Genomic DNA, 20,379 nt, shown 5'->3' with positions numbered 1-20,379 from the left:
TAGCACTGGACCAGGCTATGGAAACCACAGCTGGATGCAATGAAGAGCCATGAGTGGTTTTAAGCAGGGGAAAGACATTGTTAGATCTGTATTTTGAGAAAACTCCTGTCATCAGTGTTGAGCATGAATTACAGTAGCAAAACTAGAGTTAAACAAAACTAGAGGAACAAGTTAAAAGTTTATTCCAGCTGTCCATGCAAGAATGGAGACAGGGCTGAATCAAGGCAGTAATCACGAGAATGGAGAATTGAAAACAGAAACAATATTCACTAATGAGGTAGAACCAAGAGTGATTGGTGTCTAACTGGATGTAAAGGTTGAAAAAGGAAGAGTGTTTCCAACTTTGGCAGCAAGATTCCTTCATACACAACAGAGAACACTTTTTCTCAAATGAGAGAAATTAGATCTGGTGGCAGAATGTGAAGTGGCTCTTAGCAGAGAAGTCCCAGTTGGGATAATGAACTGATGTACCAATATAAAGAAGTAAGACCAAGGGTGTGGGTGAGATCTCTGAATGTGGACCAAAAAGAGAAGAGGACTCGGCTTCCCTGGTGGCGCAGTGGTTGAGAGTCCGCCTGCCGATGCAGGGGACACGGGTTCGTGCCCCGGTCCGGGAAGATCCCACATGCTGCAGAGCGGCTGGGCCCGTGAGCCACGGCCGCTGAGCCTGTGCGTCCAGAGCCTGTGCTCCGCAACGGGAGAGGCCACAACAGTGAGAGGCCCGCGTACCACCAAAAAAAAAAAAAAAAAAAAAAAAAAAGAGAAGAGGACTCGATGACTTCATTCTTTCACTTAATAACTATTTACTGGGCACCCGATATGGAGCAGGCACTGTTCTAGGTGATGCAGACAGAACAGTGAGCGTACAGACTCCCCATCCTCATGAAGATGAAGACTAGCACAACTGGCCTGCCACTCTGGAAGGATCTCTCTGGCTGCTTTGTTGAGAACAGACTGTAGAACGGCAAGAGCAGAGGCAGAGAGAGAGGGAGAACACAATAATCTGCACTAGCATTGGTGGTGGCTTGGATCAAGTAGCAGTAGTGACATTGCTAACAAGGGGTCAACTTGAGAACTATTTTGAAGGTATGGCTGAGAATTTACTGATGGATGGACAGATGTGAGACTTGAGCAAAAGAAAACAGACAAGGTTTCAGGTCTGACCAACTTGACAGTTGGAGTTGCCATTCACTGAGAAAGGAAAGATGTAGGAGGACGGGGTTTGCAGGAGAAAAGTGACAGCTTCATTTTGAACACATTCAAACTGAGATTCTGATTTGATATCTAAGTGGATATGTCAAGTAAACAGTCAAAAATACAGGTCCAGAGTTTAGAAGAAAGGTCCAGGGTGGAGACAGGAATTAAGATAAGAATGCCAGAGAACATCAACATTTGAAGGTAGAATAATGGAGGGACATCAACTAGAAGGAACCAGAATGGTATAGTTGGGAAGGTAGGAATAGAAATGAGTGATTGCTGTCATGGAAACAGCAGACAGCTTCAAGGACCAAGTGATCAACAGGTGCAAATGTGTCAGAGAGATCAAATTAAGCAAAAGCATAAACTTGGCAATTTCCTCAAACAGGAAGAATAACACCATTTCTCTGAAAACGGAAAGGAAAAGATGGATAAGGAGTGAGATAAGAGTAAGATGAGTAAGTAGAGAAAGCTGAAGGCGTCATTTCTGGTGGCCTCTATTTTCTCTGTGAAAGAGAAGTTCAACAGTGAGGAGACCATAAACAGTACCCAGAGAAGATGTCTGTGAAACAGGAAAAATGTTTATAATTCCTGCTGAGACAAGTGGAAGAGGGAGCTGACCCAAGCCTAGGACAAAAGACTGAATGAGTATCGAAGGCCTGAAGAAGAGTAAAAGCATGTTTATGAAATTTGTAGTGACACAAAATAAGTACTCATCTATGTTTTATTGATTGACTGATTGATGGCTGCGTTGGGTCTTCATTGCTGTGCACGGGCTTTCTCTAGTTGCGGCGAGCGGGGGCTACTCTTCGTTGCAGTGTGCGGGCTTCTCATTGCAGTGGCTTCTCTTGTTGAGGAGCACGGGCTCTAGGCGCATGGGTTTCAGTAGTTGTGGCACGGGGGCTCTAGAGCACAGGCTCAGTAGCTGTGGTGCGCGGGCTTAGCTGCTCCACGGCATGTGGGATCTTCCCAGACCAGGGCTCGAACCCATGTCCCCTGCATTGGCAGGCGGATTCTTAACCACTGCGCCACCAGGGAAGTCCAGTACTCATCTATTCTTCTACTGAGCATATAACTATTCAAAATCTACTCTGTGCCAGCCACCATTCTAGGCTTTGATGAAGGAGAAGAGGACAGGAAGGGCAAGACCCTTGCTCTTACCAAGCTTATAGCCTAGTCTAGGAAGGCAGACATAAACAGGTGCACAGCTAAACACAAGGCAAATAAGAAGAAGTGTGAGGGAGGAAATCCTCAGACGTGGAATGCACACTGGGTTGGAGGGACACCTGAGATGATGGGGAGGTAGTCCTTGTGCTGAGACCTGAATGATGAAGAGGAGGAACCAGTCATGCCAAGATCTGAAGGGACGTGTGGCTTTCTAAAGTCAGCTGCATGGCTGTGTGACTTTCTCGCAAGAGCCGGCTGCTCAAGTGTGAGACCAGAGGAGGGGACTAGGAGGCCTGACTGAGCACAGAGGCACGGAGGGGTGACAGCAGCCAGATGCTCTGGAGGCCTCAGAGATGAGGACCTGAACAGCTCTGAACCTGCCTACAGTGGCAAGGCTAGGCTGGGAGGGAAGAAAGAGAGGCCAGGAGCAGCAGGTGGGTGCAGGTAAGCACATAAATTTTATGAACTCACTGCGTTTGATTATTGTCTGCAAATTATTAGTTAATTGACAGAAATATTATTTAAGAAGGATCTGTTTCAGTTTAAACTACTACTACAGATACTTTACGAGTCATCAACATTTGGAATAAAAATGTAGATTAAGTCGTTAACTAGGATTCAAGTTATACAGACTCCTAGAAACGCCTCCTTTGCACCACACATGTTCACTGCAGTTTCCAGAATGAATGGTCAAATAAACTTAAAACTTCTACAATAAAAGGAGGAAATTACCTTATCAATATCCTCCTCTTCGTCTTCCTCTTCTTCCTCTTCTGAAAAGTCAAGAAGTTTCTTTGCTAGCAATGGATGCCACTGAAGGCACTTGCGTTTTGGTCGTTTTCCAGCTCCTTCTCCTTCTGCGGAATGATCTTTATTTCTATTACTGCCTTTCATTACTGTGACCTGTAGTAATGAAAAAAAGGAGAAACAGAGAAATCAAAGTAAATTTGATTAAAATTAGTTTATTTAGCTTCCTTAACTTTAACTGGATTATAGTTTTAATGATTAAAGTATCTATCAGCTTAGACATTTACTGGATTCAGTAAGAACTAAGTACATAATCAAACATTCATTTTAGTGGGTTAAATTGCTAATAAAATTTGCCTTTTATGAAATCTGCTTCCTTCCACTTCATAACTTCAGAACTCAAAACCCAAATAAAGTGTTAGGATGATTACAAGTTACTGTCACCTGTTTGTATTTACTCAAAATAGTGTTTCTCAAAGTTTTCCACCAGAGGAATGTGAAAGATACCTCTCAGGGGAGCAAAGGTGCTCACAGAGGTGGGCCTCCCTACATTCTCCAATGGCTCCTATTTTATCATCATAATTTACATGAATTTCACATTCTATACTATGATAAATCTGAGTCTGAAGTATTATTCAGTAAAATGAATGCTTTATAAGAATCAAATGTTTTAGATTTAAAATAAAACTATTTCATAAGACGACACACATTTTTCAAAAACTAACTGTGCAGCCTCCAAGGATCCCGTCTATGCATGAATCACTTAGTGGGATGAGCACCCTTCTGTACCGGCCTGTGATACAACAAATCACAAAGATCTTTGCATCTCCCTATTACATATGCACTACAATCCAGCAACAAAGTTTTGCTCTCTAGGCTTTTTTCCCCTAAAAGACGATTGGCTGAAATAGCTAGGCTATAGTCAGGCTATGAATCTGACAATATCTTTCAGAAGCCGAAAATTCTAAATTATTTTTCAGTGAATATTTTAAAAAGTTTTCCTCAATGAAAGAAACTACATATTTATATTATAAAGGTGAAAATAACAAAAAATGAGGTTTACCTTCTCCATCATGCCCAGTCCCACAGCCCAAAGGTAAATTATACACAGTTTCTTACATGCTTTCTCATAATTATTTAATATTTTTCATTCATTCATTTGAAGTAACATTAATATACAAATTACTCTTTATACACAGTCATGTGAAAATTGAAACAATACAGTTAAATGCCATCAACTTAAATGGTTCATGCTGACAATTACAAACGTAAATGCCATTGACAAAATCACAGTGGGGTGGTCTTTTTGGTCAGTTTAAATCTGTATTGGTCCAAACACTTGTAAAGTACTATCAATAAACTTTTTTTTTTTTTTTTTTTTTGCGGTACGCGGGCCTCTCACTGCTGTGGCCTCTCCCGTTGAGGAGCACAGGCTCCGGACGCGCAGGCTCAGCGGCCATGGCTCATGGGCCCAGCCGCTCCGCGGCATGTGGGATCTTCCCAGACCAGGGCACTAACCCGTGTCCCCTGCATTGGCAGGCGGACTCTCAACCACTGCGCCACCAGGGAAGCCCTATCAATAAACTTTTAATGCCATGTTGCTGACACTAGGATCCATGAACATATAGTTTCAATATTCATCTAGTTCTCAAGCCTTCAAACAATACGACATAAGCAATTTTTTAATCTTCCTTCCTTGTTTCTGAGTTTGGGGTCACATTTAAGTCTTCTTCACCTCAAAATCGAAAAATATTCACTAATGTTTCCTTTGAGAACTTACGTGACTTCATTATTTTAAAGAAACCATGTAAATAACTGATCAATCTGGAATTCATTCTGACACAGCAGTGAGGGAGGGATCTAGCTTTTTTTTTCCCAAATAGCTAACCAACTGTTCCAAACCATTTATTAAATCATCCAGCTTTTCCCCATTCCTTTGAAATGCTACTTTTATCCTATACTACATTACCACATGTGTGTAAGTCTACTTCTGGATTCTCTTCTGTTAATAATCATCCCCTCTGTTTTCCTATCCTTTGACCAACTTTAATATCCTTAGGACAATATCATTCTGTACCTTTTTCTATACACAAATATATCAGTAAACACAGCCATTTAAAACTTTTAAGTTGAAAATATCATGCTTTTCTAAGTCAATACACCTTGATATCCTCATTTTGTAATAACTATATAATATTCCAAAATACGAACATATCACAATTTTCTCAATTATTCCGTGATTGATAGACATTCAGATTATTTCTTGTACTACAATAAAATCTTGATTTTAATAATCTTTTAATCTTCATTTTGATAAAATCCTCATTATTAAAAGCCGTGTCTAGCCAAAAAAAAAAAAAAGGTGGGGAGGTGAGAAAAACATGTTCCCGTGGTTTTCTTAGCAAGAAACTTCTGCTGAGTATCTGAAGCAATTACATGATTCATGTGGCTGCCTCAAGAGTAGAAGTTATTGAAAACTCTAAATGGAATTAGTTATCTGGTATGCTCTTAATAAATAATAAAGGAACAACGATTTCTTTGAATTGATAGACCATTTAACGATTCCCAGTCTATCTACAAATAAAACTTGGCATGGAAAACCCAATTTCTAAAAATACCAACGCTATATAGAGAGAAGAGGAAACAGCTATTTTTGTGGCTTATTAATCACTTCAGGATGAGATGCTTGAGTGGTAATTAAACCCATACTGGGTTTTAATACCGGATATTTTATAACACATTTTTTAAACAATAAAAGAAATTAATGGGAAACTATACGTCAGGCAAGCTGTTATCAACGGGAGAGGTCAAAGTGATTGCCGGTGCCTAGAGAAAAACACATCATTTAGCCTCAAGGATTCTGATTATGCTATTTGATTATGTGTGAATTGTGTTTAAGTGTATGTGCCTTTGCATATATTTATGTGTAATTTCAATATTCAAACAGAAAATAGAATATCAAGAATCAAATGAATGGATGGTATATGTGGCTTTGGGGTTCAAAATAACCACATTCACCTCCTCCCACCTCAATGTTTTGATTCTTTCCACATAGCTGCTACAGCACTACGATAATGTATATCCTTCTCTGATACTCCCCAAATTAATCTCTCCATCCCTATAAATACAATAGAAAGATTTTATATTGCTAACAACACTTATCACATTTTCCCTTGAATTACAATTATTTGGGTACATCCTACCTCCATCACTAGGCCTTTCTCTTGATGATCCAAGACTAGTTATCTTTATATAGAAGCATCTGGCTTATCAGAACATCAAGATCAGTTAGTTGTGAGATTGTTATAAACAACCATATGAAACTCCATGCTAAATTATGGTGATAATTCACTACTTTTATACAGTAGAATGGCTTCAAAATTAACCCCCATCTCTCTCATTCCTGTGAATTTAGATATTTCTTCCTGAGTGGGAAAAAAGGAGGTCTGAAAACTATGTATAACACTGAATGAGGGCCAGGGTGGCATGTTCTGTGTGAGAACCACCGAACCCCTGGGCTGTACGAAAAGTAAGATTGATAACCTCTAGCACAGTCTAGAACAAAGTAGGGGGGAAGTATTTTTAGCATGAATGAAAGCTGAATTGAAGATAGTAAACCTGGGACAAAATAGTCAAGAAAAGTGTAACTGACCTAATGACCATGAAATACCCCAAATTATAAACTAGAGATTTTAATAACATAGTTATCTGATTACTTTTTAATTCACCATGGATCTGTTTTCAAACTGTTGAAAGAAGGCAAAAGAATGTGTGGGGGGGGAGGGGGGAGGGGGGAGGGGATGATGCTCCTGATTATCATTCAGAAGTAATGAGAAAGCAAGAGAGAAGAATGCAAGAAAAGATGAAGAAAAACATCTTCTGAGAAAGAAAAGGGAAAAGAAGGCAGAATTTTGAGACTCAAGCATATTGTTTTTCTTATTTCAACAATGAGGAGGAAAAATTGTTAATTTTTGACAGTAACAGAGGGCTACCTTTGTAATTACTTTGCCACTAAAAACCCCACACACATTATAAAGTTTGGCTTCTTGTTCTGGAACATGAGCAAATTAAGCTAGCAATCTATATGTAATGAATGAAGCAATTGGGGGACCTTATTCAAAAGGGGTCCTTCTTCCTTTCTGCATGGCAACTGTAGAATAACAAATCAGGTTATTCAACTACCAGTGGACTCTGTACTTGAAAGACTCAATATCATAAAATTATGTTGCTGAGATTACCAAACGATGGAGGCTGAAGGTCCCTATCCAAAATACAGTTGACCCTTGAACAACACGGGTTTGAACTGTGAGCATCCACTTATACATCAAATTTTTTTCAATAAAAACAGACTATATTACTACATGATCCACGGTTGGTTGAATCTTCAGATGGGGGAGCCATGGGTACAGGTAGGTGACTCTAAAGCTATATAACCCCTGCATTCAAGGGTCAGCTGTATTGAATATTTACTTATCTTATAAAAACAAACCAACCCATGTGTTCCCTTTTCTTTGCCAGATGAGTTACCCTAATTAGTACTCATAATACTGAAGTAAATGTAAATCAACTTGGTGATAAATTAGGAAAAACTTCATTTACCTATATTCTTCAAATGCAGCAAGTCCATTCATGAAGACCTTTACTGAGGTCAAACTTCATGAGAAATTTAAAGAAGAAATATCATAGAAGAAACAGGACAAAGTAAATACCACATGTAACAAAAGAAAAAAATGGACACTGAAGCCTAACAGGCCTCCTTTAGAATCTGGCCTCTACCACTAACTGCTTGTTGTAAAGTTATTCATCTTGCTGATCTTTCCACACATTAAAACTAAGTAATAGCTCTACTTTGAGAACACTTTTTATATAACACCCAGCACAGAGCCTGGCATCTAGAAGGTTCTCACTCCATGTTAGTAAATCCTCCCTTTACCCACAAGCTTTTTAGAGGGAGTATGGGTTTAACAGGCAGCACGTTCTCGCTTAACTCAGCCTAAGATGCAGTTCAAGAGAGAGCACAGAGGACTCCCATTTAACAGTGGTCCACATGCCTCCCAGATGATATAAGCTCCATCCTCAGCAACTGAAAAAGAAAGACGGAAAGTTTCTTTTCTTTTGTCTGAGTGATATACAGTCAGAAACAGAGCCTTGGCATAGTCATAAATTCTATAAGATCCTCTAGTTTTTCCTCTTGTCTCACAACTTAGGCAATCAGTACACTTTAGCTTTTAAAACACTGTGTAAATTTAACTGTGTCACAGGGGTATTTTAGAGTTTAAACTGTTTCCTCAATGTCCAATAAAATCCCATTCAAATCATATTAATGGAAATTCAGACCAAATGAGACAGGGGAAGGTAAGGGAGGTCCACGAAATTTCATTGTCAGATAGCCATGCGTTCTAACCTCAAGTAAGGCCTCTCCTGGGTCCAACTAAGACTGTAAAGCTTTAGAGCTGTCTCCGATCTACAGAGAAGATGAAAAATCAGCGCAAAGAAATGGTGGTAAATCAGTAGCTCTAGAGCTTCCCATAAGTTGGACCAACCTGCTTAAAACCTTCTGAAGAGTGCTGCTGCTCTCGACACCCCTTGCTTCCACTGCCTTGCGCACTCCCTAAAATTCTCCCACTTTCTGCCAAAACGGACATCCTCCTCCAAAGCCCAGGTAATGTATCACTTCCCTTCTAAAGCTTTCTGTGAAAACCTTAAGTCAAATGCCATCGCTTTTTGATCACACTTGAGCTTGCTGGTCAAGCACTTACCATGGTGTTTCAGATAGTTTTATCTACGTCCTCACTATCCTCCACAAAATAGGTTGTGAACTTCTAGAGGGAAGGTGTCATGGTTTCTTACTTTTCTGTCCCAGGACCTCAAACTGAGCCTGGTACACAGCAGTCCCTGTAAAGGGTATTTATGGCTTATAATTTCCTCACCTAACACTTAACCACATATCACAACTTCCCAGAATGAACTGTTCCTCGCGATAATTTTAAAAACAATACTAATAATACACAGTTAATATTGATTAAATACTAATCGCTTCATACTTAATATTCATTATCTCATTTAATCCTTATAAGAACCCTTGAGGCAGATACTATACTATGCATCCCAGTTGAAGAAGCTGAGGGTTAAGCCACTTGCCTAAGGTCACACAGTTAGCAGCAGAGAAGCTGGCACTAGAAGCAGGAAGCCCAACTCAGAAGCCCAAATGCACACCTAGGATGAGAAGCTCTAATATAAAGCCTTCCATCTGTTGATGCTCTGGGCATTTCCCATAGAACAAATAGCTTATGAGCCATGGAACTACCTAAAGGGAGCACTGAAGGGTTGGAAAGTGAACACTTTCAATGGTTCACGGAAGAAAAGTAAGTGTACATCTCTGATGACTCCAAGCGACAATTAAATTAGATTAACTTTAAAAACTCTTTGAAGATTAAAGCCCTACAAGTGCTAATCATTATTATTTATTGTAATTCTAATGACAATTTTAAACTGTAGACAGATTAAATGAAAAGTATCTTTCTATAAAGTAATACTCATTTTAGAAGCAATTCACTCTAGTCATGCAAAGAGTGTCTTTAAATGCACTCCTTATTGAAAAGCAGTAGCTCTTCAAGTTGAAACTTTAACTCTGTCAAGATGTTATCTACATGCTCTTCATGAATACTAATAAGACACACACTATTTAAAGAACGGCTTAGCGATACTGGCAGTTCTGGTTCCTGTGTCCTTCTCTCATGAAGGAATACGTATTCTAAGATCTCTAATACTTACAATTCCATGACATTTAGCCTTAGGAGAGTTTAACATGGTTCTCAAAATGCATGCTACTCAGGCTTCCCTGGTGGCGCAGTGGTTGAGAGTCCGCCTGCCGATGCAGGGGACACGGGTGTGTGCCCCGGTCTGGGAAGATCCCACATGCCGCGGAGCGGCTGGGCCCGTGAGCCATGGCCACTGAGCCTGCGCGTCTGGAGCCTGTGCTCCACAATGGGAGAGGTCACAACAGTGAGAGGCCCGCGTACCGCAAAAAAAAAAAAAAAAAGCATGCTACTCTAGGCTACAGATTGAAACAACAGCTACCTTGAAAGAGATAAGGCACCAAAAGAAGTGACTTAGGGAAGAAAAACTACTTACACAAGGAATTCAGTAACAGGCTGGAACATGTTCCCCATCACACCACCCTCCCCCAAAAGCCCAACTCTCTGTTTTCTTATACTTTTATCGTGGCATTTACATTCTTCATCACAAAGTCACCAAATTCCTATTCTTCAACAGGCTTAGCATAATACATTTGCCTCTTTTCGTTTCTAAATTAACAAAGGTGCTTTTTTTTTTTTAATTAGATGGTTAGGACATACTTATCCCACCGACAAGAATCTGATGCACAACAAGACAAACTCACGGGAGTCTCTTCCTCATTTATTCTCAATGCAGCTGAACGCGTATTTATTGATCGCATGTTGAGCTATGCACTGTGGGAGTTAAGTGTACAGCCTTACCTCTCATTTAACCATCGCCCCTGCCGCCTCTGCTCCCCTACCGGGCTGGTGTCGTCCTGTCTGGCAGCACCTGCCCTGTGCTTCCTCCTCAGCTCTCCCAGGCCCACACACTGTACCCCACACACCCATTCTCACTTTCTGTGCAAGTCCCCCTGAACTCCTATTTCTGAGGAGCTATCTTCACTTGCCCCAGCTCCTGTCTCTTTCCTTCCTGAGCACCTGTTTTGGCCACCCACATTTAATGGCTGTGCCATATTTTTTGACCCTTGATTGTATAACAATCATCATTTTCCCGTACAATGTATGTATAATGATTCCATATGAACTCCTCCCACAGAGATCCTTGAGGGTAAAGAACATGCCAGATGCTATATTTTCTGGATCTGTCAGAGCAAACATCCCGTGTTAGACAGGGAGTACATGAGGAAGTGAACACAGAAACAATACCTCTCTGCTTTCTTAGTATGCTGTTTCTTTACGTTGTTTTGCTAGAAGGCAGAAGAGATATAAGGCTTGAAAAGAAAATATGCAGAGGACTTCCGGGTAAGATGGCGGAAGAGTAAGACGCGGAGATCACCTTCCTCCCCACAGATACACCAGAACTACAGCTACACGTGGAACAACTCCTATAGAACACCTACTGAACGCTGGCAGAAGACCCCAGACCTCCCAAAAGGCAAGAAACTCCCCACATACCTGGGTAGGGCAAAGCAGAGAGATTCCCGCACAGAGGAGCGGTGCCGAGCGGCACTCACCACCCCGAGAGGCTTGTCTGCTCCCCCGCCGGGGAGGGCGGCGCTGGAGCTGAGGCTCGGGCTTCGGTCAGAGCGCAGCGAGAGGACTGGGGCTGGCGGCGAGAACTCAGCCTGAAGGGGGCTAATGTGCCACAGCTAGCCGGGAGGGAGTCCGGGAAAACTCTGGAGCTGCCGAAGAGGCAGGAGACTTTTTCTTCCCTCTTGGTTTCCTGGTGCGCGAGGAGAGGGGATTAAGAGCGCCGCGTAAAGGAGCTCCAGAGACGGGCGCGAGTCGCGGCTGAAAGCGCGGAGCCCAGAGACGGGCGTGGGACGCTGGGGCTGCTGCTGCCGCCGCCAAGAAGCCTGTGTGCGAGCGCAGGTCACTGTCCACACCGCCCTTCCGGGAGCCTGTGCAGCCTGCCACTGCCGGGGTCCCGGGATCCAGGGTCGGCTTCCCTGGGAGAACGCACGGCGCGCCTCGGGCTGGTGCAACGTCACGCCGACCTCTGCCGCTGCAGGCTCGCCCCGCACTCCGTGCCCCTCCCTCCCGCCCGGCCTGAGTGAGCCAGAGTCCCCGAAGAGGCTGCTCCTTTAACCCTGTCCTGTCTGAGCGAAGAACAGACGCCCTCCGGCGACCTACACGCAGAGGCGGGGCCAAATCCAAAGCTGAGACCCAGGAGCTGTGAGAACAAAGAAGAGAAAGGGAAACCTCTCCCAGCAGCCTCAGAAGCAGCGGATTAAAGCTCCACAATCAACTTCATGTACCCTGCATCTGTGGAATACATGAATAGACAACAAATCATCCCAAATTGAGGAGCCAGGAGTCAGTGCTGTGCCTCTGAGGTGGGAGAGCCAACTTCAGGACACTGGTCCACAAGAGATCTCCCAGCTCCACATAATATCAAACGGCGAAAATCTTCCAGAGATCTCCATCTCAACACCAGCACCCAGCTTCACTCAACGACCAGCAAGCTACAGTGCTGGACACCCTATGCCAAACAACTAGCAAGACAGGAACACAACGCCACCCATTAGCAGAGAGGCTGCCTCAAATCATAAAAAGTCCGCAAACACCCCAAAACACACCACCAGACGTGGACCTGCCCACCAGAAAGACAAGATCCAGCCTCATCCACCAGAACACAGGCAGTAGTCCCCTCCACCAAGAAGCCTACACAACCCACTAAACCAACCTTAGCCACTGGGGACAGACACCAAAAACAACGGGAACTACGAACCTGCAGCCTGCAAAAAGGAGACCCCAAACACAGTACCATAAGCAAAATGAGAAGACAGAAAAACACACAGCAGGAGAAGGAGCAAGATTAAAAACCACCAGACCTAACAAATGAAGAGGTAATAGGCAGTCTATCTGAAAAAGAATTCAGAATAATGATGGTAAAGATGATTCAAAATCTTGGAAATAGAATAGACAAAATGCAAGAAACAGTTAACAAGGACCTAGAAGAACTAAAGACGAATCAAGCATCGATTAAAAACACAATACATGAAATAAAAAATACTCTAGATGGGATCAATAGCAGAATAACGGAGGCAGAAGAACGGATAAGTGAGGTGGAAGATAAAATAGTGGAAATAACTGCTGCACAGCAAAATAAAGAAAAAAGAATGAAAAGAACAGAGGACAGTCTCAGAGACCTCTGGGACAACATTAAACGCACCAACATTCGAATTATAGGGGTCCCAGGAGAAGAAGAGAAAACGAAAATGTCTGAGAAAATATTTGAAGAGATTATAGTTGTGAACTGCCCTAACATGGGAAACGAAATAGTCAATCAAGTCCAGGAAATGCAGAGAGGCCCATACAGGATAAATCCAAGGAGAAATACACCAAGACACATATTAATCAAACTGTCAAAAATTAAACACAAAGAAATCATATTAAAAGCAGCAAGGAAAAAACAACAAATAACACACAAGGGAATCCCCATCAGGATAACAGCTGATCTCTCAGCAGAAACTCTACAAGCCAGAAGGGAGTGGCAGGACATACTTAAAGTGATGAAGGAGAAAAACCTGCAACCAAGATTACTCTACCCAGCAAGGATCTCATTCAGATTTGATGGAGAAATTAAAACCTTTACAGACAAGCAAAAGCTGAGAGAGTTCAGCACCACCAAACCAGCTTTACAACAAATGCTAAAGGAACTTCTCTAGGCAAGAAACACAACAGAAGGAAAAGAACTACAATAATGAACCCAAAACAATTAAGAAAATGGGAATAGGAACATACATATCAATAATTACCTTAAATGTAAATGGACTAAATGCTCCCACCAAAAGACACAGACTGGCTGAATGGATACAAAAACAAGACCCATATATATGCTGTCTACAAGAGACCCACTTCAGACCTAGAGACACATACAGACTGAAAGTAAGGGGATGGAAAAAGATATTCCATGCAAATGGAAACCAAAAGAAAGCTGGAGTAGCAATTCTCATATCAGACAAAATAGACTTTAAAACAAAGACTACTAGAAGAGACAAAGAAGGACACTACATAATGATCAAGGGATCAATCCAAGAAGAAGATATAACAATTGTAAATATTTATGCACCAAACATAGGAGCACCTCAATACATAAGGCAAATATTAACAGCCATAAAAGGAGAAATCGACAGTAACACAATCATAGTAGGGGACTTTAACACCCCAGTTTCACCAATGGACAGGTCATCCAAAATGAAAATAAATAAGGAAACACAAGCTTTAAATGATACATTAAACAAGATGGACTTAATTGATATTTATAGGACATTCCATCCAAAAACAACAGAATACACATTTTTCTCAAGTGCTCATGTAACATTCTCCAGGATAGATCATATCTTGGGTCACAAATCAAGCCTTGGTAAATTTAAGAAAATTGAAATTGTATCAAGTATCTTTTCCGACCACAATGCTATGAGACTAGATATCAATTACAGGAAAGGAGCTGTAAAACATACAAACACATGGAGGCTAAACAATACACTACTTAATAACGAAGTGATCACTGAAGAAATCAAAGAGGAAATTAAAAAATACCTAGAAACAAATGACAATGGAGACACGACGACCCAAAACCTATGGGATGCAGCAAAAGCAGTTCTAAGAGGGAAGTTTATGGCAATACAATCCCACCTTAAGAAACAGGAAATATCTCGAATAAACAACCTAACCTTGCACCTAAAGCAATTAGAGAAAGAAGAACAAAAACATCCCAAAGTTAGCAGAAGGAAAGAAATCATAAAAATCAGATCAGAAATAAATGAAAAAGAAATGAAGGAAACGATAGCAGAGATCAATAAAACTAAAAGCTGGTTCTTTGAGAAGATAAACAAAATTGATAAACCATTAGCCAGACTCATCAAGAAAAAAAGGGAGAAGACTCAAATCAATAGAATTAGAAATGAAAAAGGAGAAGTAACAACTGACACTGCAGAAATACAAAAGATCGGGGCCTCCCTGGTGGCGCAAGTGGTTAAGAGTCCGCCTGCCGATGCAGGGGATACGGGTTCGTGCCCCGGTCTGGGAGGATCCCATATGCCGCGGAGCGGCTGGGCCCGTGAGCCATGGCCGCTGGGCCTGCGCGTCCGGAGCCTGTGCTCCGCAACGGGAGAGGCCACAACAGTGAGAGGCCCACATACCGCAAAAAGAAAAAAAAAAAAAAAAAAGAAATACAAAAGATCATGAGAGATTACTATAAGCAACTCTATGCCAATAAAATGGACAACCTGGAAGAAATGGACAAATTCTTAGAAATGCACAACCTGCCGAGACTGAATCAAGAAGAAATAGAAAATATGAACAGACCAATCACAAGCACTGAAATTGAAACTGTGATTAAAAATCTTCCAACAAACAAAAGCCCAGGACCAGATGGCTTCACAGGCGAATTCTATCAAGCATTTAGAGAAGAGCTAACACCTATCCTTCTCAAACTCTTCCAAAATATAGCAGAGGGAGGAACACTCCCAAACTCATTCACCTTGATACCAAAACCAGACAAGGATGTCACAAAGAAAGAAAACTACAGGCCAATATCACTGATGAACATAGATGCAAAAATCCTCAACAAAATACTAGCAAACAGAATCCAACAGCACATTAAAAGGATCATACACCATGATCAAGTGGGGTTTATTCCAGGAATGCAAGGATTCTTCAATATACGCAAATCAATCAATGTGATACACCATATTAACAAACTGAAGGAGAAAAACCATATGATCATCTCAATAGATGCAGAGAAAGCTTTTGACAAAATTCAACACCCATTTATGATAAAAACCCTGCAGAAAGTAGGCATAGAGGGAACTTTCCTCAACATAATAAAGGCCATATATGACAAACCCACAGCCAGCATCGTCCTCAATGGTGAAAAACTGAAACCATTTCCACTAAGATCAGGAACAAGACAAGGTTGCCCACTCTCACCACTCTTATTCAACATAGTTTTGGAAGTTTTAGCCACAGCAATCAGAGAAGAAAAGGAAATAAAAGGAATCCAAATGGGAAAAGAAGAAGTAAAGCTGTCACTGTTTGCAGATGACATGATACTATACATAGAGAATCCTAAAGATGCTACCAGAAAACTACTAGAGCTAATCAATGAATTTGGTAAAGTTGCAGGATACAAAATTAATGCACAGAAATCTCTGGCATTCCTATATACTAATGATGAAAAATCTGAAAGTGAAATCAAGGAAACACTCCCATTTACCACTGCAACAAAAAGAATAAAATATCTAGGAATAAACCTACCTAAGGAGACAAAAGACCTGTATGCAGAAAATTATAAGACACTGATGAAAGAAATTAAAGATGATACAAATAGATGGAGAGATGTACCATGTTCTTGGATTGGAAGAATCAACATTGTGAAAATGACTCTACTACCCAAAGCAATCTACAGATTCAATGCAATACCTATCAAACTACCACTGGCATTTTTCACAGAACTAGAACAAAAAATTTCACAATTTGTATGGAAACACAAAAGACCCCGAATAGCCAAAGCAATCTTGAGAACGAAGAACGGAGCTGGAGGAATCAGGCTCCCTGACTTCAGACTATACTACAAAGCTACAGTAATCAAGACAGTATGGTACTGGCACAAAAACAGAAAGATAGATCAATGGAACAGGATAGAAAGCCCAGAGATAAACCCACGGACATATGGTTACCTTATCTTTGATAAAGGAGGCAGGAATGTACAGTGGAGAAAGGACAGTCTCTTCAATAAGTGGTGCTGGGAAAACTGGACAGGGACATGTAAAAGTATGAGATTAGATCACTCCCTAACACCATACACAAAAATTAGCTCAAAATGGATTAAAGACCTAAATGTAAGGCCAGACACTATCAAACTCCTAGAGGAAAACATAGGCAGAACACTCTATGACATAAATCACAGCAAGATCCTTTTTGACCCACCTCCTAGAGAAATGGAAATAAAGACAAAAATAAACACATGGGACCTAATGAAACTTCAAAGCTTTTGCACAGCAAAGGAAACCATAAACAAGACGAAAAGACAACCCTCAGAATGGGAGAAAATATTTGCAAATGAAGCAACTGACAAAGGATTAATCTCCAAAATTTATAAGCAGCTCATGCAGCTCAATAGCAAAAAAACAAACAACCCAATCCAAAAATGGGCAGAAGACCTAAATAGACATTTCTCCACAAAAGATATACAGACAGCCAACAAACACATGAAAGGATGCTCAACATCTTTACTTATTAGAGAAATGCAAATCAAAACTACAATGAGATATCATCTCACACCAGTCAGAATGGCCATCATCAAAAAATCTAGAAACAATAAATGCTGGAGAGGGTGTGGAAAAAAGGGAACACTCTTGCACTGCTGGTGGGAATGTGAATTGGTACAGCCACTATGGAGAACGGTATGGAGGTTCCTTAAAAAACTACAAATAGAACTACCATATGACCCAGCAATCCCACTACTGGGCATATACCCTGAGAAAACCATAATTCAAAAAGAGACATGTACCAAAATGTTCATAGCAGCCCTATTTACAATAGCCCGGAGATGGAAACAACCTAAGTGTCCATCATCGGATGAATGGATAAAGAAGATGTGGCACATATATACAATGGAATATTACTCAGCCATAAAAAGAAATGAAATTGAGCTATTTGTAATGAGGTGGATGGATGTAGAGTCTGTCATACAGAGTGAAGTAAGTCAGAAAGAGAAAGACAAATACTGTATGCTGACACATATATATAAAATTAAGAAAAAAAAGTCATCAAGAACATAGGGGTAAGACAGGAATAAAGACACAGACCTACTAGAGCATGGACTTGAGGATATGGGGAGGGGGAAGGGTAAGCTGTGACAAAGTGAAAGAGCGGCATGGACATATATACACTACCAAATGTAAGGTAGATAGCTAGTGGGAAGCAGCCGCATAGCACAGGGAGATCAGCTCGGTTCTTTGTGACCGCCTGGAGGGGTGGGATAGGGAGGGTGGGAGGGAGACGCAAAAGGGAGGGGATATGGGAACATATGTATATGTATAACTGATTAAATTTGTAAAATAAAAAAAATAAAAAAAATAAAAAGAAAATATGCAGAGAAGGAAAAATAAGAACCTAGAAGGGTTGCTCGGGAGGGGAGGGGAGAAACAGGCAAATTGACAAGGCGATGTAATAAATATAATGAAATCTAAGTCACTTCCAAACAGCTGTCAGTTCTAGTCTAAGAACATGTTTCCATAGCTTTATTCCCCTCTCTGGTTATTTGTTACTGACTCTCATTATTCTCTCAAAATAGAATAGCATAGCACCTTCAGCTCACTAGCTCTCTTTTCCTATCATAACTGGTCTGCTAATTAACCTCAACTCTGAACTCATCTAACCATTTTTCTTTCCCAGTCTGTCCCCAAGCTGCCAGCTGCTCCCGTGGCCTCACACTACTACAGACTTTTCCAATCTCAGGTTGGTCTTCAGTGCTCGTTCATAGTCCTGACGTGTCTTAGTCCCACCCAATCCCACAGTGCCCATTATAACTTATTGGTTTCTCCTCAACCCCTACTGATGATGATGAGTAAGGATAGTAATAATAGTTATATATATGTATAAAATGCTTCTAGGGCTTCCCTGGTGGCACAGTGGTTGAGAATCTGCCTGCCAATGCAGGGGACACGGTTTCGAGCCCTGGTCTGGGAAGATCCCACGTGCCGCGGAGTAACTAGGCCTGTGAGCCACAACTACTGAGACTGCGCGTCTGGAGCTTGTGCTCTGCAACAAGAGAGGCCGCGATAGTGAGAGGCCCGCGCACCGCAATGAAGAGTGGCCCCCTCTTGCCACAACTAGAGAAAGCCCTTGCACAGAAACGAAGACCCAACACAGCCAAAAATAAATAAATAAATAAAATGTTTTTATATATATAATGCTTATGTATATATTGCTTCCTATGTGCCAGAAGCTAAGAGCTTTCTACTTATTAATTCTCTTAACACACCACAAGCCTAAGAGGTAGGTACTATTATAATCTCCCCCCCGCCTTTTTTTTTTCGGATGAAAAAAACTGAGGCACAGATAACATATAGTTTGCCTTGTTTAGTTTGTTAAGTTAACAAAGGCTTTTATAATATTATATGTATCAAAATGGTGGGACACAATGATCACATTGGAAAGAAGCTGAAGCACAAGACAAGCTCACAGAGTCATTTACTGTCAATGAAGTTGAATACATATTTACTGATCACCTGATTAACTATGCATTATGTTTGTACATTACAGAATGTTCAAGGTCACACTGCTAGCACATAATTGGCGGAGCCAGTATCTGGCTCCAGTCTGGCTTTGGAGTCTGGTTCTGGACCATTATACAATATTGCCTCCTAATAATAACTAACCTGATTAAACCTTTGCTACCTGCTGAATACTGTACATGAATTAATTTCTTTAATCCTCCATATACCTCTTGGAGAAAGGAACTATAATGGTCATATATTATACAGGAAGCAGCTGGGAATGACAAAGCTTCAACAGCATGCCCAAGGCCATTCTGCCAGCATGTGGCAGAGCCAGGATTCAAACCTAGGTCTTCTGTCCCCAGAGCCCAAGCTTCTCCATACTGTCCTTCCCACCGTAATCCTAGTCATTCTAAGAAAATGTCTTTGCCCCCTGTTAACAGAAAGGTCTTCATAGGTGGACCCTCCCAAAGTCCCACCTTGCCTACCAATTTCAAAACTTGTTTCTTCTACCCTATCTCAAAGGCAGAGTTTCAAGGTCAGCTCCTCTCACTCCCAGTCTGTGCTTCTCATCTTTCCTGCTACCCTGGGCCATTAGTCTTTCAGTTTCTTTGATGAACTATTGATGAACTATCAACAGTTCCTTTTAGTTAATACCTTCTCTTTCGGTCTGTACACAATCTCAAGTCTAAAGCCCTCTCTGAATCCTCCTCCTCCTTTAGCTAGTCCTCTTTTTTGGTACAAATTGGCCTCCAGCCATCAGGCCAGGAGACTGCCTAACCCCAAGCCATGAAACTAGCAGCCAAGAAGAACTGGCCTGTCTGGTACTAAGACTGTTCACAGGCCCCACTCTGCACTTCCCGTATTGACTTCCTTCCTAATCTTCTTGGTTCTAAAGCCCAGGATTAATTTCCTAGAAAGCATTCACAGCTCATTCCAGGCTCTGGCTTCTCGACCTCAATAATTCACGCTTACATCTTTGATTTCTAGCCTCTCAGAGAAAACACCTTGCCTGGGCCAGCCCTCTGTCTCCACCATATCCGTGGGAAATACGCCAGAGCCCGCATGGTGTCTAGGAACTAGACATTCCTTCCGTTCACAGAAACATCTGGAAAACATATACTATCTTTTCTACTTTCTCACCGTAAGTTCAAATCATTGCAAACGGCTCCTAGCCCCTGACACCTAACCTCTCACCACGTTCTGTTCCCTCCACCTGTTACATGTATGGTCTGCTCCCGTCCATCCCCCATACTGGCTCAGCGGTCTGGTCTTCGTATCTATAGCCATGCTGACTC

The 20,379-nt window shown here is 41.5% G+C and overlaps 1 protein-coding gene across 15 annotated transcripts in view; it reads right to left on the bottom strand.

Moving 5' to 3' along the window:
- The window catches only part of BBX (BBX high mobility group box domain containing), a 296,320-nt gene that overhangs the window by 93,274 nt on the left and 182,667 nt on the right, over positions 1 to 20,379 (bottom strand). For all 15 annotated transcript variants that reach the window (XM_060098744.1, XM_060098747.1, XM_060098748.1 and 12 more), the window contains one exon: positions 3,097 to 3,267. In XM_060098744.1, coding sequence (XP_059954727.1) covers positions 3,097 to 3,267 — 171 coding nt within the window. The remainder of the gene's footprint in view (positions 1 to 3,096; positions 3,268 to 20,379) is intronic.

This window comes from Mesoplodon densirostris, chromosome 5 (genome assembly GCF_025265405.1).
Source record: "Mesoplodon densirostris isolate mMesDen1 chromosome 5, mMesDen1 primary haplotype, whole genome shotgun sequence".
Taxonomy (NCBI): Eukaryota; Metazoa; Chordata; class Mammalia; order Artiodactyla; family Ziphiidae; genus Mesoplodon; species Mesoplodon densirostris.
This window is presented reverse-complemented; position numbering and strand designations above follow the sequence as displayed.